At 47.2% G+C, this 22,658-nt stretch overlaps 1 protein-coding gene across 1 annotated transcript in view; it reads right to left on the bottom strand.

Moving 5' to 3' along the window:
- DSCAM (DS cell adhesion molecule) overlaps positions 1-22,658 on the bottom strand; it is a 665,388-nt gene that overhangs the window by 3,903 nt on the left and 638,827 nt on the right. Inside the window, exons 30-32 of the mRNA XM_040484971.1 lie at positions 20,671-20,820; positions 12,522-12,719; positions 10,885-11,187 (exon numbers count right to left, since the gene is read on the bottom strand). Coding sequence (XP_040340905.1) covers positions 10,885-11,187; positions 12,522-12,719; positions 20,671-20,820 — 651 coding nt within the window. The remainder of the gene's footprint in view (positions 1-10,884; positions 11,188-12,521; positions 12,720-20,670; positions 20,821-22,658) is intronic.

The raw sequence follows: 22,658 nt of genomic DNA, 5'->3' as shown, positions 1-22,658 counted from the left end.
CCTTACGAGGAAGAAAGCACCCGAGTAATCGGTGGTGAGCTGTGTTTATTAAAGGCACTTTATGTCCATTAAAATCCCACCCCATGTGCCAATCCAAGTACCACTAGGGAGACTGAGTTCTCGCACCCTTCCGTCTTCTATGTTCTTCAGATGCCTGCAGATCCGAGAGAACTCATGCACTCATCGCTCCAGCGAGAGACAAGGGGACTGGAAAACCTGAATATGGGTTGACGATGCTGACAATCTGGATAGGGGCACACCCGCTTTTCTTAGCGTCCTGCCCTCCGCCTGCTCGTTTCCCTGAGCGATTTAGGAGCAGAGGTCTGGAAGACGTTGCCTGCATTTAATCTGGGCTCAGTCTCTTCACTCATAAAATGGGGGTACTCGCAGAATCCACCACACGGAGTTGTGGTGGGGATTTCATTAGATAATGCACGCGAAACGGCTTTACTGTCAGACATCTCCCTTCTCAGAAGGTCTGAAGTTAATGGCCTGGAGACCTGCCAGGGGAATGAGCTGGGAACTCTTCTTTCTACCTTGGCTTCTGTCTTCAGTGGGTTGGTTAGTGCCCACCCCCCTACTCCCCAAGATATGTCCATGTCCCAGCCCTCAGAATCTGTGAGCATGACTTTGCTTGGAGAAAGTCTTCGTTTATGTAATTAAGTTAAGGATCTGGAGATGAAGTCATCAGGACTTGGGGTGGGTGCCAAGTTTGGGGACAGGTGTCCTTCTAGGGAAAGGCAGAGGGAGACTGGAGACAAGAGAAGAGGGAGGAGCCCTGTGAAGAGGGGAGGAGGGGTGGAGAGGTGCTGCCCCAAGCTAGGGAGCACCTGCAGCCCCCAGCAGCTGGAGGCAGCAAGGAAACGGTTCTTCCCTGGAGTTCCTGGAGGGAGCACATGTCTGCTGACACCGATTTTGGAATTCTGTCTTCCCAGAACTGTGACAGCATAAATCTGTGTTGTTCTGAGCCGCCCAGTCCGTGGTACTTTGCTATGGCGGCCGCAGGACACTCACACAGATGTCCTTAAATCTTGTCTGGGATGGGCTGGATCTCCTTCAGCAGGGAGCAGAGCCTCTTTGAAGGCATCTGTCTCCACAGCGAGCAGGTCTTTGAGTCCCTCACACTCCAGCCTCCCCAGCTGACCCACCCCCAGCTGCTGTATCTTCTCTAATGTTCTGTGGAGCAATACACCCTGACGAGAACCCACCAGAACCCTCTGGAGTCATCCCACACGTGTGAGAGGACCAGTGATCCCGGAGAAGCTCAAGTCTACAGTCACCTCCGTCAGGCACGCGTGGCCCTTGGCATCCTTGTGCGTGTCAACCCGCTGTGGCCACAAACGCATGGCTTTAGCGCTGATTCCAGTAAAGCCAGTTTCAGTGGGGTTTGCCTCTATTTTCAGGAGGATTCAATCATTTGTTACTTAAACTCCTCTTCTTTGCTTTACTCTGCCTTACCCCTCCTCTTTCCCTCTTTCTCCTTCTCGTTTTGTTTCCCTCATGTGGACCCTCTTCTCCAAGAAGTAAAGAGCAGAGGGAAGGGGTGAAATAGTGCGGGTAGGAGGGGGCAGGGGTGGCAGCGACACGCAATGCAGTGACCAGCGCACAGACGGCAAGGAAAGTGGGGTGCGTGGGCACGCGTGTGTGTTATATGTGTGGATGTGTGTGTGCTTGTAACTGTGTGTGCATGTTTGTGTGTATGCGTGTGTGTGCGTGTATCTACGTGGGTGCATGGGTCTGTGTGTGTGGGTGGGTGCATATGTGTTTGTGTGTATATGTATGTGTGTATGTGTGTGCATGTGATTATGTGTGTGTCTGTGCTCGTGTATGTGTGTATGCATGTGTGAGTGTGTGTGTGTGTGTGTGTGTGTGTGTGTGTGTGTGTGACACACAGAGGGGAGGAAGTCCTGGGGAGAAGCTGCCACCGAAGGAGAAGTGGAAATGCACAGGAGAAGGGACAGGTAGAAGGACCCGGGCTCACATACTGGTGGTTGGAAGGGAAAGGATATGGGGGCCCCAAAGCCGCCTTCCACGTCTTCCTTCTGCCCTACTTCCATAATGGCCTGCACTTCTAGCACTTTCCTAGTTAGCTAGATCCTGTTAGCTACTTTCCCAAACCCAGCATGAATGCAAACACGGTGACGGGGGAAGAGTCCCAAATGGAACTTTCGGGCACACTCTGCCCACTGATTTTTGTGGGTTTTAATTCATGCATTTGTGTGTTGTGAGCAGTCTCCCCACTGTGCCCTGCTCCTCAGGCCTGGCCCTTGTGTCAGAGATGTGGGGTGAGGGTGGGGGTGGAGGGGTCCGGACACCTGGGAAAAGGTGCTCTGAGGGGCTGAGCTTAGGGGCTCAGGTGCAGGACCGGACCACAGTCAGAGGGGTTGACACGGGTGGCCAGGGTGGGGTGAGTGGGGGGAACGGGGCTGAGAGAGCGGAGAGAGAGAGAGATGGAGAGATCAGAGAGTGATCAGAGAGAGACAGAGACAGAGATGGAGAGACAGAGGCGGAATGAGCGATGGTAACACACACACACACACACACACACACACACACACACAGAGGGAAGCAGAGGGAAGAAACACGAGACAGAGAACTTGGGCAGGGGATGAAAATGGGAGGCAAAGAGCCACAGCAGATGGGATGCGGCACAGGAGTGGAGGAGGACACGGCCACATGGGCCCCCAGCGTGCAGATCACAGGTGAGGGTGTGGCCCTGTCCCCTCTCCTGGCCATACCCACCTACCTCGGGGCCTCTGCATACTTCCTCAGCCTGCAAACTCCAGATCACAGGCTGTCCCTCCTGTGCCCCTGAGACATCCACCTCCAGGGACTAGGGGGGAGGGGGTGGCACAGCCACTGTTCAATGTTATGCCTTATTGTTGACATAACGGTCCATTCCTCATTTTCCTGTCACCGCCCCTGGGACCTTCGGTGCCACTAGTCTCTCTGAAAGTTAACACTGAATGAGTGGCATTGATTTCTCCCTCTGTCCCTAACCACCTTGCTTACTGATGCCAGTCATGAACCAGCACAGACCCTCTGACGGCCCCATACCCCCCAGCAGGTGCATGGCATACTCAGAGCCTGCCATCACCCCCAAGGGGGCTTCCAGCCATGGTTGGCCCAGCCTTGCGAAAACGGCTCTAGTGAACCTGTGTCACTTATCTGAAGCCAGGAGACGCTCCCTCCTATCGGGAAAGCAAAACTTCCCGAACTTCTCAGGATGCTCAGACGCACACACAGTTTGAATGCACTTCAGCTTTGGAAGAAGGATGGCAAAATCGATATGGAAAAAGAGCAAGAATGCATTGATTCAGAAAATCTATAATGATGTGCCATCCATGAATCTATTCTCGGGCGATGCTTCCAGCCATTTGGCATACCCCACACTAGGGAAGGAAACATCTAGAGTTTAGACCAGTGGTTCTCAGCAAAGAGTGATTCTACCCCTCAGGAAGCAGGAGGCCATGTCTGAAGACTATTTGGATGTCACAGTTGGGAGGTGGCTGCTACTGGCCTTTACTGCACACAGGCTCAGGATGCTGCTTAAAACCCTACAAAGCACAGGACAACCCCTCCCCTTCACCCCCCGCCAGAAAAAGTAACCCTGCTTCCAGTGCTCATTGTGCTGTTGAGAAACCATAGTTTAAAGGGGCCAAAGTTCACAATTCCAGGTGGACCCTCATTTTTCTTTAATTTTATCTGAAAACCATTTAACTCAATCAGAATAAGGGATTTCACTGCTCAGCTTCTACTGGTCCACAAGGAGTTATGGCCTCGGTTCTTGGGAGAGAGCGAGGGACGGTTCCCATGCAACAGCGGCCACGGGGTCTGCCTCTGACGTGGCCCGATGCAGTGGGAGATTAGGATGGGGTAAGAGCATGAACTAGCAACTTCTGGGTTTCACGCAAAATTCTTGCTTTTGCCTCGAAACGGTGCTGTGACCCTTTTGGTGTTTGCCTCTTATCTGTAGTCAAGAGAAGGGGGCACGGTGAGTTCTAAGGGCATCTTTAAGCCTTCCTTATGGTCTTCACTATCTCACCTGTGGACACTAGGTAAGCACATCTGTATCAGGAATCTGGGGGTAAGTATGAAACAAACAAATGCATTTTGGGGAGGCTACGATTCCAATTCACACTGCAATAGCCCTCTTCCCCCTCCATGCACCTAAGAGAGCACGCGGATGCTTTCACAACAAATTCTTTGGGAATGAAAGTGAACCAGAGTCCTGGGGGGCTTGGCTGTCCTCTGGGGCCAAATACAAAGGAACTTTCATCAATTTCTAACAAGGCTTCATCTCTATGCTTGGATGGGGCTGGGTATTGATGCAAAGGTAAGAAGCAAAGAATGCTTCCAGCACTTTCACTAAGAACCACACAGATCAGGCTTGTAATGATGCTACAACATCAAAGAGCTACTTACAAAGGGTGAGCTTGGAGTCTGTCCACTCCGGAGCCAAACGAGATCTAACACTTTTTGAGTTTAATATTAATGCTGAAGCAAGGTAATGAAAACTTGTAAATGAACCTCTCTTGGTAAATGAATCTTCGCTCCCAAAAGGCAAGCAGGAAAACCCCTAAATAAATAATGCGAGACCGATAGCGGAGGCCCGTGTGTGCTGATTCTGTTACCATTCTTGGCTTGTACTTAGGAGGCTTCATGCATTTTTAAGAGCTCATCAATACCGCGATCTTCCTACTCACTGGTGAACTTTAAAAACTACACTGAGGTATGAAGCGGGGCTTTGAGTTTGTTGCTGCTTACGATTCCTCTGAAATCAAGTAGTTCTGAATAAAAAACAGGACCAGAAGACCTGCCCCAGCATTTGGGCAAGGTCAGGACCACTGAGCAGGGTGTTTGGAGCACCCGGTGAGGAGGGGGCCGTGAGATTCAAGGAAGCTCCAGCTCCCACAAAAGATCCACAAGGACCCACATGCTGGGGACTACTGAGAGGGTGGCCCGGTTGGAGTCTTAGACCTGCTCCACCAGGGGGCTGGCAGACCCGTGTGCCCTGAATCATCCCGCAGGAGGACTGAGTTAATCTGGGCGTGAGAGGATTCTAGGCAGAGGAAATAGACATTTGTGGAGTTGAGGAGCCCAGAAAGCAGGGGTCTTGATGGGTGAGGAAGACGGGACTGGCTTCTCAAAGCCCCATGAGTCTTTATCCTGAGAGCAATGGGCAACCACACAAGGGATTTCAACATGAGAGGACTGACTGTATCACTTGAATTTAAAGCTTGTTGCTTCCAAGTTTGGGATATAAGATACGTTAGAAGTTGGGGCCAGCTGTGTCCACACAGGACTTTGCTGTCTTCTTACATTTTTGTATATTCCCAGCACCTTTGAGTTGCTCCTGGCTTATCATGGCATCTCTCTCTCGTGTGTGTGTGTGTGTGTGTGTGTGTGTGTATGTGTGTGTATGTGTGTGTGTGGGGGTGTCCCTGTCTTCCATAGGCTGGATTTGGACCTTGTTTCTTGGATCTCCTCATTTATCTGCCTTGTGTCTTCAGGTTTCTTTGTCTGCTGTTTATTATACTACATGCTATTCTGATAAAATAAGGAGACTGTGGGAAGTGTTGGTTTAATATGTTAACACTTTTATGTCTTAGGATAATACCCGGTGCGGTATCTTTTTATAGAGAAGATATCCAATAAATGTGGGTTGCATAAATGAGTGTAAAACATTTGTGTCTTTCTGGAGATGCCAGACTTGCACTGTGGCAAAACTTTTTGCCTGTCATCCATGGCACTGGAATCTAGAACCTTCGTTCTGGCCGCTCAGCAGGACACAGGTGGGCCTCCTGCCTCTCCCTCACACGTTGTCAGGCACGGCTCTCCTCCTTATCTTGCACTACCCGTGGCCTGGCTCCTAAGCAACCCAAGCTGAATCCCAATAAGCGAGCCAAGAAAAACTGAGCTAAAGGGCTCGGAACAAAAGAATGCACGCTTAGGAACTGGAGGACAGATACGACGGCAGCACCTACGATAAACACGCGAGAGCCCTCGGAAGGGTGGGAAAGCCTGGGCACCTGGAACTAGTGAAAGGGAGGAGGCCGGTGCAAAAGGCGAGCCCCTCAGAACAAGTCCACCATCACTTCCTGTGTTCTGGAGACGTCACACTAAAATAACAAGTCAGTCCTTAAGAAGACAAAATCACAAATGCACATCAAAGACATCGGTTTCCCAGCAGGGAGCCAGGAAGAGCTCGCTGGAATATTTAGGTCTATCCAGGGCAAGGGTGTACAGCAATATTCAGAGGTGTTGCTAATGGCTCCAGGGTCCTTCTAACTATAAATACTATGGGAGCATTTGAGAGTTTGGCAGCTCAGAGCAGTCTTGTTCCACGAGGTGAATGTGAAGCTCATTCCAGTCTCTTGCCTTTGCACTTCCCTCTGCCTGGACAGCTGTCCCTTTATGGTGTCTGTCAGGCTTTCTTTGCCCCAGCCACCATTTAGATCTCAGCTCACGTCTCACTGCTCCCAGAAGCCTTCCTTGACCATTCTCCTCAACTCCTGACCCCTGCCAGGCTTTGTCCCTTTCCCCAGTTACTTCCCTTCCCAGAACTCCCCACCATCTGAAGCTGTATTATTTGCTTACTTGAACAGTGTCTGTCTCCACCTCCAGGAATGCAAGTTGCCTTAAGACGGGGTGTTTGTGGGTTTGGTCTATCATCGTATCTCCAGCTCTGGAAGTGGGGCCAGTTACTGAGTGAGCACTCAAAAAATACATGCTGACGGGAAAAAGGAGGCTGAGAGGCCGGGAGAGAAGGGTCAGGGACATCTCTAGAAGGATGGAGGCCAGAACCACGCACGTGTGCAGGGTGTGTGAGCGTGTGGGAATATCAGAGATACTTGCACTTGAAAGGAGACCCTTTCCATAGCTCTTAGAATAACATTCGTGATCGAAACTTGAAAATCTAATTTTAACGAGTGCAAAAAAGAGAACGATGCAAGTCTGAGGCACGGGGCCCCAGCCGCTCAACCCAGAGGGATTAGGGGAGGTGGGAGGCAGAACTGCTTGAGAGGAACTGTGTGGCACCCTGGGTCAGGAGGAGGGAGTCTGCACCAGGTGACCTTCCCCGAGCAGAGCCACGTCCTCAGAGGGCGAGGGAGATGGAGGTAGAATGAGGCTGAAGAGGGGGATTTGGGGCAGTGAAGCTCTCTCTGGAGTGTAATTCTGATTCAAGAGCCAGCACGAGAACCACATGGGCTTCGGAGGGGAGACAGCACGATCGCAGTAGCTGAGAGCAGGAAGAGAAACCTTCTTTGGAGGTCGCCAAGGGAGCAGAGGATGGCTTGCCCTTCAGGTAAGCACCTCTCGCCCATGCTCTTCTCTTTGGATAAATGCACACATCCAGGAGGGCATAGATGGATCTGAACACTGAAGCCCCCAAACTGCTTCATGTAACTGGTTGTTCAGAGAACCAACAAGTCAACAGCAGGCAGTGGCCACTTCCGGCTGGAAAACCTCAAGTACATTCATCACGGGAGGGGCTGATGGGTATATATTTAAGGCTGGGGTCCCAGAGTGTGAGAGCAGAGATCTAAGTGGACCAACCCTTCTCCAGATGCTCCCAAGGCCAGGATGCATTAGGTGGCCTATGCGAACCTTTAAATGGATTTTAGTAGCTTCGTGCAATGGCATTTCTTGATGGCATGAGGATAAATCTCATGAATAAAGGAGGAGCAGTAATTCAAGACATTAGAAACTGGCTCAGGATGCTACCCGAACCCAAGAACAGCTACTGTAATCAAAGTATTGGAAGTTGCCTTGACCAAGAGGGAAAGAAGCTGTTAAACTTTCCAGCTGTTTCTCAGAGGAAGATAGAGTTTGGCTTGTCTTTTGTTTTTAAAGATGGAAATAACCATCCCTTATTGCAGAAAATAAAACAATAGTACAACTGGAATTTTACATAAAATATAAACATCCTAAAAATTCAGTAAATGCAGAGTTCAAGTACTATTGAACATCGAAAGCTAGATTCTGATGTTTGCCATGTGTGAGAGCCTTCACATTGCATGGGGGGCTCCCCTTCTGTGGAAGAGACTTCCTTTCCACTTGTCAAGAGCAAGAACAGAAAATAAATCACTTTATTTAAAGTTAGGCTGGAAGAGGGGGTGGACTGAAATGTCCTTTTTACTAACAAGTTCTAGTAATTGTAATATCTTAGCCAATTGGTGAGTTTTGTCATCATAACTGCTATGTGATTATCACAGAGATCGATCTGCATTCATTCCATATCTTTAAGCACCTACCATAGGTGTCACATACAGGGGTGGGAGCATATATTCAGTGCCATTAAGTCATTCAAGATATTTCTGACTGCAGCCAGATTATCTGCTACACACTGGGAGAGAAGTTTGGAGGCAATTAAGACATGTCTTCTGTCTTCCTGGAGCCAGGATCTGGCCAAGTTGATTTAACTTGACCCTGACTTGATTTGCATTTAAAAGCTTTGGGTCCCAAGAAGACGCGAAGGTGAGGGGAAAGATGGGCAGAGACTGGGGAGGCTTTGCTGACACTGACTGATACCATCTAGAACCACGGGAACACAGGTAGGAATGAGGTTTGAAAGCACTCAAGGAACTGATGATTTTGAGGCAGCCTCCAGTCAGCAGAGTGATAAATTGTAACCTTGGGGTTGGTGCCTGGTGTTGAATGTAGTCTCCTTATAAAGACACAACTGAAAGGCTTTCCTAAAAGCCTGAGAAATATTCAATAATAATAGTCATCTAGGGTGGACAAAGCAAAGTTTGTGGACATGAGGACTTGTGCTGACTTGAAACATTACTCCTACCTAAAGTTATAAACTCATTTTAGTCTAAAGAGCATTTTAAGACTCTACTACCTGACCTCGTTGTGATCTTTCGATTGTTCTGATGGATCCAAGCAACAATGTCATAACAGAAGTGCAAACTTTTTTGAACTTCTGTTCAAACAAGACATCAAAAAGAAACCCAAGCCTTTAATTAATTCAAAGCTTGCACATATAGGAGCATCATGTCACCCAGGAGCTCTTGTACGCAAGGGAATATGGTTGCCGATGGAAGCGTTGCGTAGTAACTGGGTGATATGCAAATAAGGCGGATGCTTTTGAGGACCTCAGTGGCCACGGAAGGGAGACCAACAAAAGAGGGAGGGAGGAAAGGAGCCAGCCGCACATCTGGAGGCCACACTGGAGTCACCACGAGAATCCCTCAACAAAGCAACAAGAGAAACAACTGCTAAGTAACCACTTTACCCAAATTATGCCACACGTGTCTTACACAAACCCCATCCGGTAGGCACCCACGTCAATGCCCATTTTACAGAGACAGCAACTGAAGGCTACCAAGGTTAAACATGTCCAGAGGCACATTTTCTCCTCTCCTATCTTCCTCACTCTCAGGCTTTACAGCCATAAAGAGCTTATGTTTTTATCGCATTTGCCTTGCAAATAAATGCCAACAACGAAAAATGCTGGAAATAAAAACACCCACAAATCACAGCTCATCTTCTCCCTGAGGAGGTAGACAGAATGAAAATAAATGAAGCCATCATTCTTTATTGTAAGCTGGCATGAATCTTGACTCAGTTTGGAAGATTAGTTGCTGGCTAGACGATTCTTATTTTTATATATTTTTATGCATTTATAAGGCTCATTTCAGCTGGGCTATATGCCATAAAACCCAAGGGAATTGCAGTAATTTAAAAGTGAAGATAAATTTTTGAAATAGGACTAGTAGAGAGGTTCAGAAAATGGGAAAAGGAGAAATAAAACTGGATTCAACAAGAATGGAGAGGCCGTCCACAAAGGAAAGTCTACAGGCAACTATTTCAGGGTGAAGAAGAAAGAGGGATTCTTCAGATGACGAGTATAACTGGCTGCAATGGCCGGATTCCATCTAAAGATGTGTCTATTTGCCCCATATAATGGTTTGCAAGTGTCTGGCCCAACACTTGAAAACTGTGGGTCTCCGTATAAAACCAAGCTTTCTGGCTTCTCTTGAGAAAGTCACTCATCCTAACCCCCCATTTCCGCTGGGGATTAGTTGGCGGGAACACGCCGGAGTCTCTTCCCTCTAGATAGCCTGTGAATTCTTAAATTTTCCGCCTGCACCATTCCCCTTTTCCCTTGCTCTCCATTCTCTTCACTTATGTACATGATCTGCCGGGCCCTGTAGGCCTTAGGGCTCAGAGCTGCCATCCACACACCCAGACCCCTCTCATGTGCTCAAGACAAAGACTGAACCAGTGGCTGACCAAACCCTAGCCAGTTACTGTCACTTTGGGTAACTCAATGAAACCAAGGCCCAAGCACTGGCCCCCTGGTAAGACCTCTCTCCTTCTGAAAGCCTTAAGTACAGCAGCTTTACAACACAAGCCCCCTGCGTTTGAGCCTCCTCTCCTCACATAGTGGGATCTCCTTCTCTCCCATCGGGGCTCCTTGGGCTTTCTGACTGCTTGAACAACAGAACATGGCGGAAATGATGTGTCATTTTCCAGGCCCCGCCTTAAGAGACCAGCTACGTCCACTGTTTGCCTGTTGGGACACTTGCTTTAGAGCCGAGCGGCCATGATACGAAGAAGCCCAAGCCACCTGGTGGAGAATCCTACACATGGCCGTTTGGGAAGGGCTCCTCCAGACCTAAGTGGGCCTGCCCAGCTGACACCACTGGAACAGAGATGGGCTGCCCCACCAAGCCCTGACTACATTTCAGATTTGTACACAAAATGAGCGATGGTCGCTGTTGCAAACCAATAAGCTCTGGGGTGGTTCATTACACAGCAACCTACAAACGGAGCATTGAGTCCAAACACCAGGATGGGCTTTCATAGCAGACGAGAGCGAATCAGGAAGACAAGTCTCCTAAGCAGTGGTCCGCGCATTTCTTTTCTCACCTGGCCGATGTGCCTTTGGAACCGCCATGTTCATCACTCGACCTCCATCCTGAGGTTTGGGGGGGGATGCAGTGAACCTGCAGATCCCCGATTCTGAAGGGGTGCTGGAGGTCAGACTGTCCGTGTACTCGTTTGTCCCTGCCGTCAACTGTTCAGATGATGTGTCTGATATGAAGCACTCTGTGATGGTGAACTTGGCGTGCCTCAGTTGCTCTTCCATCTTGGCGTGCTCGTAGGCCCTGGCCAGTTCTTCATAAGTGGAGGAGGCACTTTCTGTGGAGACCATGCTGCTTCGCGCTCGATCTATAGCATAAAAAGAGAGAACGAGACGGATAAATTATTGCTTTACGGTCGCACCGACTGGATGGCCTTCTCTGGCTTGTGGCTGTTTCTCCCAGATCATGGTACACGCCGGCAGGGTCCTGGGTCATTGACCGAGAACTGCCTCGGTCACTGTGGGGCCTGTGTTTTACGTCTCAGTAAAGTGGGCTCAGGAAGCTTTGTTTCAGCTCAATCGCCTTAGTCAGATGCTCCCAGCCTGGGACACGCCCGTCAATCAGCAATGCTTAAAAAATTCTGCGTTTAGTTAAGATGATTGGGAGTGTCGTGTAAATGAATGGCCGTGTCCACCCCCTGCTCTGACTTGCGGATCACTCTGTTCCGCAGGGACTTTAATTGACACGAATGATTTGAGCTCTGCAGTTCAGCTTGCGAGGAAGACACGGCAGTGGTGAGAAACGAAGCCGTGATTCTGCACGAAACTGGCCAGTGGGAAGAATGGCCCCTGATCCCTTGGACTCATCCTTTGTGACTGCCACCCTTTGTGGGGCCCAGGAAACCCCCAGGACAAAAGGAGGCGCATCTTGGCCAGAGGAATCTGTATTTTACACACGAAAAAGTTTTGAATCACCTCTGTGCAACTCTGAGACTCTTCTAAGAGAAATAACAGCCATAAAAATAAATGCACAGGGTAACACTCCACCTTTGGAACATTATTTTTGAAGTGTATCAGCCAGAACAAAAGAAAATGAGTATTCAAATTTCCTACAGCTATTAGGTTTAGATATAATTTCTTTTCTAGAGTTAAGGTTGGGGGCTGGGGCAACCGAGTGCTATTCTTAGGTCCTGTCTTCTCTCAGAAGTGAAATCTTGGTGGTTGATGGCACAGACTGGATGACTTACCTTATAATCAACCCCTGTTGAATTGTCAAAAGGATCAGCCCATGTTCCCTATAGAGGGTGCCATGACCTTGCCATGACACCTCCAGTGCAACGTCTTAAACCGAGGGACGGTAGCGGGTCACGTGCCCTCAGAGTATATTCAGAAACTACTGCAACAGTTTGGGTGAGCATTTTAAAGTATCTGTGTTTCTCTCAGTGGGGTAGGAACTAAAAGGAGAGGACAGCATGAGTCTGAGATTCAGGACATCTGAGATGCCCGTTGGTTTTGCCCTGCAGAAATCACCAGGCCCTGGATATCATCAGTGCTTTCAAATTGTTAGGTTGTATTAATACTGGTTAAAAAACAGCCTAACAATTTGAAAGTGGCCTTGAAAGAGCATAAGGAGGAGCCTGTGAAGGCTATCTGAGGGCTGTGCCCATCCCCAGGGTTGAGGAGGAGGCGTGCAGACCCCTACCTGTGTCTTGTGAGGGGCTGACACTGTAACTGTCACTCTCCTTGTCCATTGATCCCGCAGCCCTGGGCGTCGGCAGCCTCCAGTCTGTGGTGAGGGTGTGTGCTGAAATGGTGGGGTGGGGTCTGTTGAGGGTCCACTGGCTGGCATACCGGTTTCTTGCTGTGGGTCCTGCCTTGGCATTCCTCCTGGTGGTAGGATCTGTGAAGAGGCCAAGAATAATGTATGTCTTAGTCTCTAAGAGTATGATCAGTTGTGATCAAAGTGTTGAAGGTGGTTCTTCCCCTGCCCCCCCCCCCCCCCCCCCCAGCCTTAAGACGCCCCTGTAAGACTCATGCATCCTGGAAGCCTTTCCTTCTGTTTTTGTCTAGAGGATTCATTTCTTTTCTCTTGTGGTCTGAGACATTTATGTGATACTTAAGCACTCTAAAAAGTCCTGTGGGGTAAAGAATGTTAGATTTGGACTAAGGAATTATGGATTCAAACCTTTCTCTTGGCCCTTAATGTTTTCGTGGCTCAACGCACATCACTTAAACTTCCAGAGAATAGCCACCATCTTCCATGCGTGGCCAAATATGCTCTAATGTGGTCTGTTTTTTAATGGTTCTCCTACCTTAAGGTGTTGTTATGGGTTGACTCATGTCCCCTCAAAAGGTATGTCCGCATCCTAACCCCTAGTACCTCAGAATGTGACCTTACTTGGAAATAGGGTCACTGTAGATGTCATTAGTCAAGATAAAGTCAGACTGTACCAGGGTAGTCCTTTAATCTAACAGGACTAGTGTCCTTATAAGAACAGGAGAGGAGAATGCCACGGAACAATGGAAGTAGAGATTGAGGTGCTGGGGCTACAAGCCAAGGAATGCCAAAGACTGTCAGCAGCAACTACCAGAAACTAGGAAGAGGCAAGGAAGGATCTTTCTTGACAGGTTTCAGAAGGAGCATGTTGACATCTTGAATTTGGACTTCTGGCTCCCAGAAGACAATAGATTTCTGTTCTTTTAAGCCACCCAGTTTGTGGTATGTTGTTACAGCAGCTCCAGGCATCTCCTGTGTTATTGTGGTTTTCTATTTACTCATTGCCTTGATCAGGGCTGTTTTACTCATCAACTAAATTTCAAGTTCCTAGACCAAGATGGTGATACCCTCTTGTCCTAATACTCACTTAGTCTTTTGCATATGGTAACATATGTCTTCAATGGAATTGAACTTTGTCAAAGACGTGGGTCATTCAATGTGGAGAACACATGGTTAATGGGTATCTGGATTTCATATGTCTGCCTTCCTCAAAACCAGAGATTTACATATACGGAGGCTGGCACCAGATTGGTTTCATTTTCTCTAAATCTGGAACCAAAGACAGCAGGTCAATGAGTGGACAGAGTTCTTAGTTCAGCTCTTTGGGGGGACACTGGAGTGGACAAGCAACACTGTCTTTTCTAGAACCCTGTGGAATAGGGAATAGAGAGGCTCAGTTACCTTTTCTTGGGCTCTGGCCTATAGGCAACATAAGGTCCTAGATGGGCCTTTTACACCACTGAATTCTCTGCTTCTAAAAAAGGAATTTTATGCAGTTATATTTCAAAATGTCCTGGAGACTTCTAAACACAACAGTCTATATTTACTGCTCAACCCTAATGAGGCAGTGTCAGAAGATCAACGCCGAGGGGGCCATTCCTTGGCATTGTTACAGTGACTTACTTATGTGTTTTCATGGGCCTGGAAGTTTCTCCAGGGTAAGGGTAAGGATGTTCATCCTTGGGTCCATTCACAGAGCCCATGATGATCTCCAGTACACATAGGCCCCTGGATGGATACACTCAGCCCAGGGTCACTTTATGGATGAGACAATGGAAGCTCAGAGAGGAAAAGTGACACAGCTATTAAGTGGTAAAAAAATGGAGCCCAAGACTCCATGTTTTGGTTCAGAGATTGCCCATCACTTGACCACACATGTCCTCATGCTGGACATCTAAGTGTCTAATACAGTGTCTGCCATGACACTGGCTTGTGTGTAATGCCATGTTGGATCATGGGAGGCAGACAATTGAATGTAGTGAAATGACTTTCTTTTTAAATGGAAGATTTTCTTCTTGTTGGAAAATTATAGTTATTGGGCTTTGAACCTAATCCATCATTCTACAATGCTGGACAGAAGCATTAAGATGGCAGCCAAATCGATATATTTTAAGATTTCCTGGGTCATCAAAATGCTTCGTCTTGGTGCATATTCTTTGGGGCACTGATTTTCAGACACATTTCATCACTTACTTGCAAAATTCCACAGAAGACTTTATTGGAAGGTATTTTTTTTTTTTGCCTTGATTAGAATGTAAATGTGTTATGCTCGAGCACCAAGCTCTCTGGACAGCAAGGTATGAATGATAATTGCATTTTTTCCACTGAAATGCTAGGAGAGAGGTCCTCAAAGAGACAGAAAAACATTCTCACGGGTAGGAGGCTAAATATCTTCCAGGTACTATGGACTTCATAAGTAGAGCTTCGATAAATGGGGCTTGTTATTTAAATGCTAATGAATCTTTTCCAGAAAATTACCCAGTCCCTTACATAAGATTTGAGGATTCACATTCTTATTCCTCTTTCAGTTTCTTGCAAAGACAGCCGTGGATCAGATTTACTCCTGGCATGGATGCTTGGGCGGGGGCGGGGATGTCAGTTTGATCTTCTCACTTCAAGGACGAAATCTCCTCACTCCCATCCCTCTCCCCCTGCCGTGTTTCCTCCCACCAAGCCTGGCCACCCATAGTGGGGCAGGACCTTACCCCTTTCTCACTGAGATCTCCCTATGTGGAAAATTCCATGGTCAAGTTATGCATGTCAGTCTCTATTCAAAGCTAGAACTCTTTTTAAGTTAATTTTGTTCATTATCCTTTTTTTTTTTTTTTCTTCTAGATGAGGACAGTTTTACCAATGACCTGATAATATTGGAAATATAGGTCATGGTATTACTTTCCTTGAACCACAGCTTGCAGTTCTGTCCTGCTCTAAGCAAGCCTCCTAGAGGCAAAATGATCTCAGTTGGTAGAATATTGAGGTAGTTGACACATTTTTAAAAAATAATCAGGTTTTGGGAGCTGTTTTGTACCTCAATTGAACTCTTCTGTATGATAACTCCTATGATAGCAGCTAAAATAAAAATCTGACTTGGATTCCACTTGCTAACCTTCTTTGTAGGTCTTACCAGCTAAGCTACTAAGGAAATACACATTGAGATTTACTGTCCTTGCATGGAAAGCATTTTATTTGGCTCCCCAACATTCTAATAGAAATAAAACTTAGTGATGAGCCATCATGCTTGCTAAACAGCTAACAAATTAGAAGGTAAGTGATACAAATAACTCTTGGCTTTTGAACACTGGGTCTAAACCTAAATTAAGCTTTTCTGCCCATTGAATCAAATTATTTTAATCATCCTGAATTCAGGATAAGAGAGGATTTGGGGGATAATAGGGTTATAAAACATGTCATGCGTACTGTGATCTAGGTATTAATCTGTTTTTATTCCTTGCTATTCCCAGTCCTATCTTGTAGGTGCTGTGGGCTCAGCTTCACATGGTGATGACGCTGTGGAGGCCTGAACATTCCCATTGCGTAATGAACAGGTATTTATCAAGGGCTCATTACACATGGCACACTCCTCAACCCCATCAGGTATTTTCCTGCAGGACGATGTCTAGTACCATTCCGGGTGATGGCTGGAGTGTGCATGTGCTTTCAAAGTCTAAACAAAAAAAGATTCCATCCATGTTGTAAACTCTTCTTATGTAGATATGGAAGTCTACTCAGTCCGTAGATATCCCCTGGGAATCATGGTCTCCACTCAACAGCAACACGGAGCAGTTGAGGAGGAGCTTTGGAGTTAGGTTGTCTGCCTTTGACTCAGTTTTACTACTCGCTGGCTGTGAGCTCATCAGGCATGCCCACTTCCCTCATCTCTGAAAGTGGGGTTATCATCTCACCCACCCACAGGGCTGTTGTGAGACAAGGTGGTGATGGGGCCTTGTGGATCTTGGGGCCTGGCCCATGATTCCTGAGTGCCAAACACTTGGTAAGGATTGGAACACATTCTGTTTGTTGGGAAGAGGGTGGAGGGACATTTGGTAGGCTGATCAGGAAGGCTTGAAACTCAATTTAGAGAAGGTTTGGCAGAAAAAAAAATACCCATTAAACGTCATAAAGCCAGATGCTGGAGAGTTCCCCATGCTTCAGAAAAGAGCTGAAAAGTAGAGCTGGTGAGGACAGGAGCTCCCACTCATTCCTGGTCTAGCCCTTTCATGCACCAAGGGCGCTTGTACATGCTCTCGGCCCAGATGGGTGGATGGTGAACCAAGGGATGACTTCCAGGTTAATATGACCCAAAAACCTGGGCCAAGTCGGACACATATAATTTCACGTGTCTTTGTATCCTCGCACATCTTTTGAGTAAGAAAGTTAATTTAAGTTCTCCTGTGATGATCTCATTGGTAAGTCTCCACAAAGTGAGCTGGAGAGAGACTGTGTACATACTTACAAACATCTGATCATCTAGCAAACAGACACTTAGCCGGTTAGATGTCTCAGGACATCTTAGGAAATGGATCTCCTCAGGATCTCCAGGAAATGGAGAACAAAGAAAGGGGCCAAATGGACTTCCCGAGTCCTGTTTATTTAAAATGCTGAACATCCTTTCTTTTCCACCCCTTCTACTCAGATTTCAGAACTTGGCAGTTGGTTGATATTTAAATCTACTTATTGAGTGCCTACCATGTGTCAGACCCTGTGGCTGGAGTTGGGGGGGGGGTTGCAGACACAGACACGGACACCATCAGACCCCCACTTTCAAGTGTACCCTCATCCACAGGAGCGACAGGGACGCGAACAGAGCTGCAGATACAGCCAGGGCATCTGTTTTCACCGGCTGGAGAGCTCAACAGTCAATTGCTGTGATTTCTCCTATCCTCATAATGAATCTTTGTTGCAACTCTGGAAAACTAAACAAAATGCCTAGAAACACAACTTCTATCATGCAGCCATTATAATGTGCAGACAACGTATTGTAGATGCTCTACTTATAACTAAAGAATTCCCACAATGGTGACACAGTCCTAGCATAATTAGAACAGAGTAATAGTGTCTTTTGCAGTCGAGGAAATAGATCATAAATCAGCCTCTGCAAATGTGCCAAACTGCAGTGTGCAGAGACTGCCGCACGGGATCTGAGATGACACAGGTGAACCACTGGGCACAGGTGACAAGCTCTGGGGTGCAGGACACAAGCAGTAAACCGGGCTTCACAGAGCTCCCAGCTTCAGACTTCTGCTGGGGCTCATCTGCTGGGGGGCCAGTCACCCACTGTTTCCACTTCGAAATGGGAAATGGGAGGCTCTTAGGGCCTCGTAATGTGGTTCCAGAGGGAACATTTAATGAAAAAAATGATCCCTAGTAGAGAATGTGGTGCAGATGCTAAATGAATAGTTCTGTGTTTTTCTTTTGAACTAGAGACTGATGCATGACGTTGAGTAGATTTGCTTAATGTTTGTAAACATTACTGGATGAAGCTCGTCACAAACGAAAGAAGCATCGTTCTGTAAGCTGTGGATGCTTCAGTGTGATGTGATCATCAGGCTGAACTCTGCCAACTCATCCCAACACTTGCAGAGTGGAGTGCAAACTCATGAGGCTGGACCAGGAGGCCTGGCGACCAGGCTGCCTCTTTCCTCTGGCTCCTCCCTGTTGCCCATGGCATTCCAGTGATGCTGCTGCCCCAACATGCCTTAGGAGCCATTGCCTCTTGTTTCCCCTGCCTGGCAGGCCAGCTCCTGGCCTGGACTCAGATTTTCAACTCCTTGACGGATCTTCCCAGAGTTGGATCTGAAGTAGCCCCTCCCATCATCCCCACACGGCCCCCCCTCCCCCCACTCGCCATCATGTCCTAGTCCTAGTCCTTATAGGTAAATGAAAAATGCTTGAGTTCCCTGGTTAATGTCCAATTCCTCTACTGAGATGAAATGAGTGCCTTTTTGCATCTTATGATGTACCCCCATCACTGGGCCATATGGAAAGTAAAACCTTAATAAATATTTTTGAGTCTGAATGCAGGAATCCTTAAAGTTCCCCAACTATGCTTACAGCATTATAGGTATGAGACACTCGGACACTCCCCTTCCATGTGCCTCTGGCCCTGCCACTTGCCTCTTGCTGGTTATCGCTTCTGCTTATGACCAAAATTCACACCTCTGTTGATATTTTGAATGTCACTGAATCAATGTTTCCATTAGTTGGGGAGGTGGTGGTGGTGATCATGCAGTTGGGATGTTCCCAGTGCTTCAGTATGACTGTTTCCTTCCTATTATGACTGGCCTTTGTGCATTCCTCTGCTAGTTGAACGTTGAAAGGAAGGTGGGGAAGCTCGCTTATTTTACCTGGCAGAAAGAAGTCACGGGCTATGAGAGTGGCAAGCTTGAGAGGTCCTGTCCCCCGTGCTAAGGGGCAGGGACCCATGTCTAACACTTGGGGAAGTATTTTTCTGTGAGGGCTCCAGACAATCAGCATCAGAATGACCCAGAATGTCTGTTACAATGCAGATTCCTGGGCCCCACCCTAGACCAAGTGGATCAGAATCTTTGGAGATGGAGTCCTGGAATGGGTATTTTGAACAGGACCCTGGGTGATTCTGATGCACACGAAAGGTTGGGAACCGCTATCTGGGCATCTGTCATGTTTTCTCTGCCTCTTGCCTATTTTCCTGCCAATGTCTCCATTAGCTTCCACGCTGACTGGGCTGAGGGAATTCTGAGGTCAAGGATCCTTCCATGTCGGTCCCCCTGGGTCTGTAATTCTTCCCTCACTGAATAGCAATAAGTGTCTCAGAAATCCATCAGTGCCGTGTCCTGAAGCATCCAGAAGCTGGACCAGGCAGATCATGATGGGAAAGCCAATAGCCGGAGAGAGGGTCAAGGACTATGAAGCACTTTCTAAAGCAAAGCTCTCACTCACACACCCCCAAGCAAAGTTAATTCCCACTCATGGCCCATTCATGTCTTCAGCGTGTGCTGATGTCATCAAGGAAGGAAGGGGTGAGGCTAGACGAAAGGGGGAAACAGAAGATTTCTTCAGCCTGTTCTTAAGGACAGTTTTTGAAATGAATTTCAGTAACAGCTGAAACTGTTTTCTTGCATATTACAAAGTTATTTAGGAATCACCTGGTTTGCTTCATGACATCAGTACATTTCACAAATGCTTTACAAGTCAGAATGTATGAATCACAGCTTTTAACATTACATTATTTATTTTCCTAATTATAACACTCCGAGAATGTAAATTTTTGCAGAGTGATTAGAGATTAAAAGTTAGACATCAAAGCTTCCGAAAGATAATAATCGGGACATCAATTTCTCAGTCTCTTAAAGAGATTTAGAAACAATTTCAATTATGAAGGAATAAGAATGTCTAATTAATAAGCTCTAGATACATATTAGGGTATTTAATTTCATTGCAGTAATTAATTCCTGTATATTATGAATGCAGATATTAATAACTAAGTCAAATATAATCCCCGGATTTCCCAGAACTACAGTTTTTCTCAAATAGTGTGTTCAGGAGAAAACATAAACTCCAGGGATGGACGGATCCGCAGTGAAACCCTGGCTTCCCTACACATTGTGTGTACAATGTCAGGCTGTTTACCTAACTGCTCTGAGAGTCCATGTTCTTATCTGTAACACAGCGGCTATCGTATCTATCTATTCATATCTATTCTAAGTAGGCACCTTGCAGGGCTGCCTTACAGATAACACACTTGCCATAACCTGCTTATCCTAATCCTGGCGCAGAGTGGATACTCACTGATGTTAATTACTTTTCCCCATTCCCGCGTCGTCCAAATAAAAAAAAAAAAATTACCTTGACCTGAAATTTCTGGCACTTTGATAGTGAATCGACACCAAGGGTTATTGGCCTCTAGTGACATAGTTTGAACGCCAGCTTAGATCAAACAGTAAAAACTCCCATGTCCCAATGAGAGATATTATCGTACGTATTTGTTTCGTAGGCACAGGGCCAACGAGCCCTGCTTTCGTTGCACAGGGACAGATCATCAGCATCTTCTCAGCATCGGTACCACCCACACAGTTTGTACTGTCGGACCACTTACTTGTTCCCGGCCGCGCGTCCGACACATCCACGAGGGGCCCGGTGGCCTGTGACACTGACTGATAGTGCACTGTGTGTGTCACCGTCAGAGACTTCTGTTTGGCCGCCTCCCCAAAGTCAGCATCCGTTAACAGGACCGTGGAGCGATCGTCTGCAGAACAGCAGGAACACAGGAAACCAGACATGTTTACCCCTTTAAACGGCTCCCTTGTCTTCTCTCCCCTAGCTCCTTGTGTGATTGTTCATGGCAACGATTATCACCTCATCTAAAGGAGCAGAAACAACCCCCAAATTCAAGCACTGTATTGGAATCACTGTCGAATGCTAAATATAGATTATCTTTAGGAGCTGGCTTTCGAAGCATGAATGAAAGAGGGTGACCACAGAGAAGGGTCTTCTTACCAAACAAACACTCATTTGGGGAGGCCTGTCGGAGCCACCTGTTTGACAGAGTTTGGGATTTATGTGTTTGCCAAAAGCTCACCTGAGATGTCACCAGAGATGGTGGCACCACCAGTGATGAGGTTGCCATCAAAAACAAGCCCTGTTTTCAGTACTGGAAAAACACTGCTGAGGCTGTCTACACTCGGGTGGCTCTCACGCCGAACCTGGCCAGTGTTTGGGGTTGGGGTGAGGGGAGGGGAAGACAAGGGCTGGTCTTCAGAGTTTATGGATTCCTCTGTTTTAAAGGTTCTGAGCTACGTTCCTTTTCTTCCCACCTCTTCTGAGCTTTAATTACCCTAGAATATCCTTTAATTGACTTTTCAGAATGACTCACTTGTCAGATTTCCAAGCCCAATTGGCATTTGAAGGTTAGACAAGGAGGAGCCCGGGTTCAGATGAGTCTGGGGCATTCTAGGGCTTGGGAAGGAAGCAGTTGGTTGAGCTGCGTGTCATTATTCGGTTGCCTCAACATTTTTCATTACTTTGTTGTGATACTTTGCACGCTTTCTTAAGGGCTTTTTTACTCCAAGGGAAACTTCCCTTAGGATATATGGATATATTCATACATTTTCAAGCACCGCAGCCCGGGATGCTGTTCATATGAGTTTATCAGTCAGCTGGGACCACGCCAGAGCGTGCCTTGACACGGAGCGGTGACGTGGAAGTCATAAACAACACAGCTAGACTTCTGTGCCCAAAAAAGGCTCTGAACAGAATGAACCTTGCAAAATCCAATTACTCAGGCTCTGGGAGGAGAGGAAAGCCTCTTGAAGTTAGAATAAAATTTCTTGGCAGGGAAATAGAGGAAACCTTGCCAGGATGTCTGCTGGCATCACAGCGTGTGATACAGCATGGGTTGGTCCTGCGGCAGGAGCCTGGGCTCGGCGTGGGGGTCGTGCCACAGACTTCATCCGGCCCTCAACTGAGGTGGCCTTTCTACAGAAATAGGTTCCTACAATTGGACCCGGCATCAGAAGCCTGGGAGCTACACTCATTTTTCGTTAATAACACTGACATGTTATGGTCTCTAACATGGAGCCCTGTTAAGAGCCCTGCAGGTTATCTGCGGGGATAAGTTACAAACTTCTAATGGGAAATTTCAGGTGCCTGTCAGTTTGTGAGGTTAACCATTCATTCTGGCTAGAAATTAATGGCACTTTTGTATTGGATGCTGGTAGTCAGACCCCGGCGTGTTTTAAAGCATCGCATTTCTACTTCCCAATAATTAGCAAGTGCCATCCACCAACTGTCAGGCATCACCAGGAGATAAACGACTCTCGGCGACAGATGATCCCATGAAGACTATGACACATCGCTGGCTAAAGGTTGGTAGTACAGCTTTCCAGTAGCCATGGAAACAGACCCAGAGGCAGGTTGCCCAGTCTGCCCCTTTGCAAACTTTGCTCTGTTTGCAAATGGTGGGCAGACCCTTCTCTGGTGTTAGGCCAGTAACGACTACCTATCTATTTTAACCACCATGGGTACAATGATTGACAAGTCTGATGAGGAACATTTACCAAATGTTGTAAGTATATTATAAGGTCA

This window comes from Herpailurus yagouaroundi, unplaced genomic scaffold (genome assembly GCF_014898765.1).
Source record: "Herpailurus yagouaroundi ecotype Mexico unplaced genomic scaffold, PumYag 162, whole genome shotgun sequence".
In the NCBI taxonomy this organism is placed as follows: Eukaryota; Metazoa; Chordata; class Mammalia; order Carnivora; family Felidae; genus Herpailurus; species Herpailurus yagouaroundi.
This window is presented reverse-complemented; position numbering and strand designations above follow the sequence as displayed.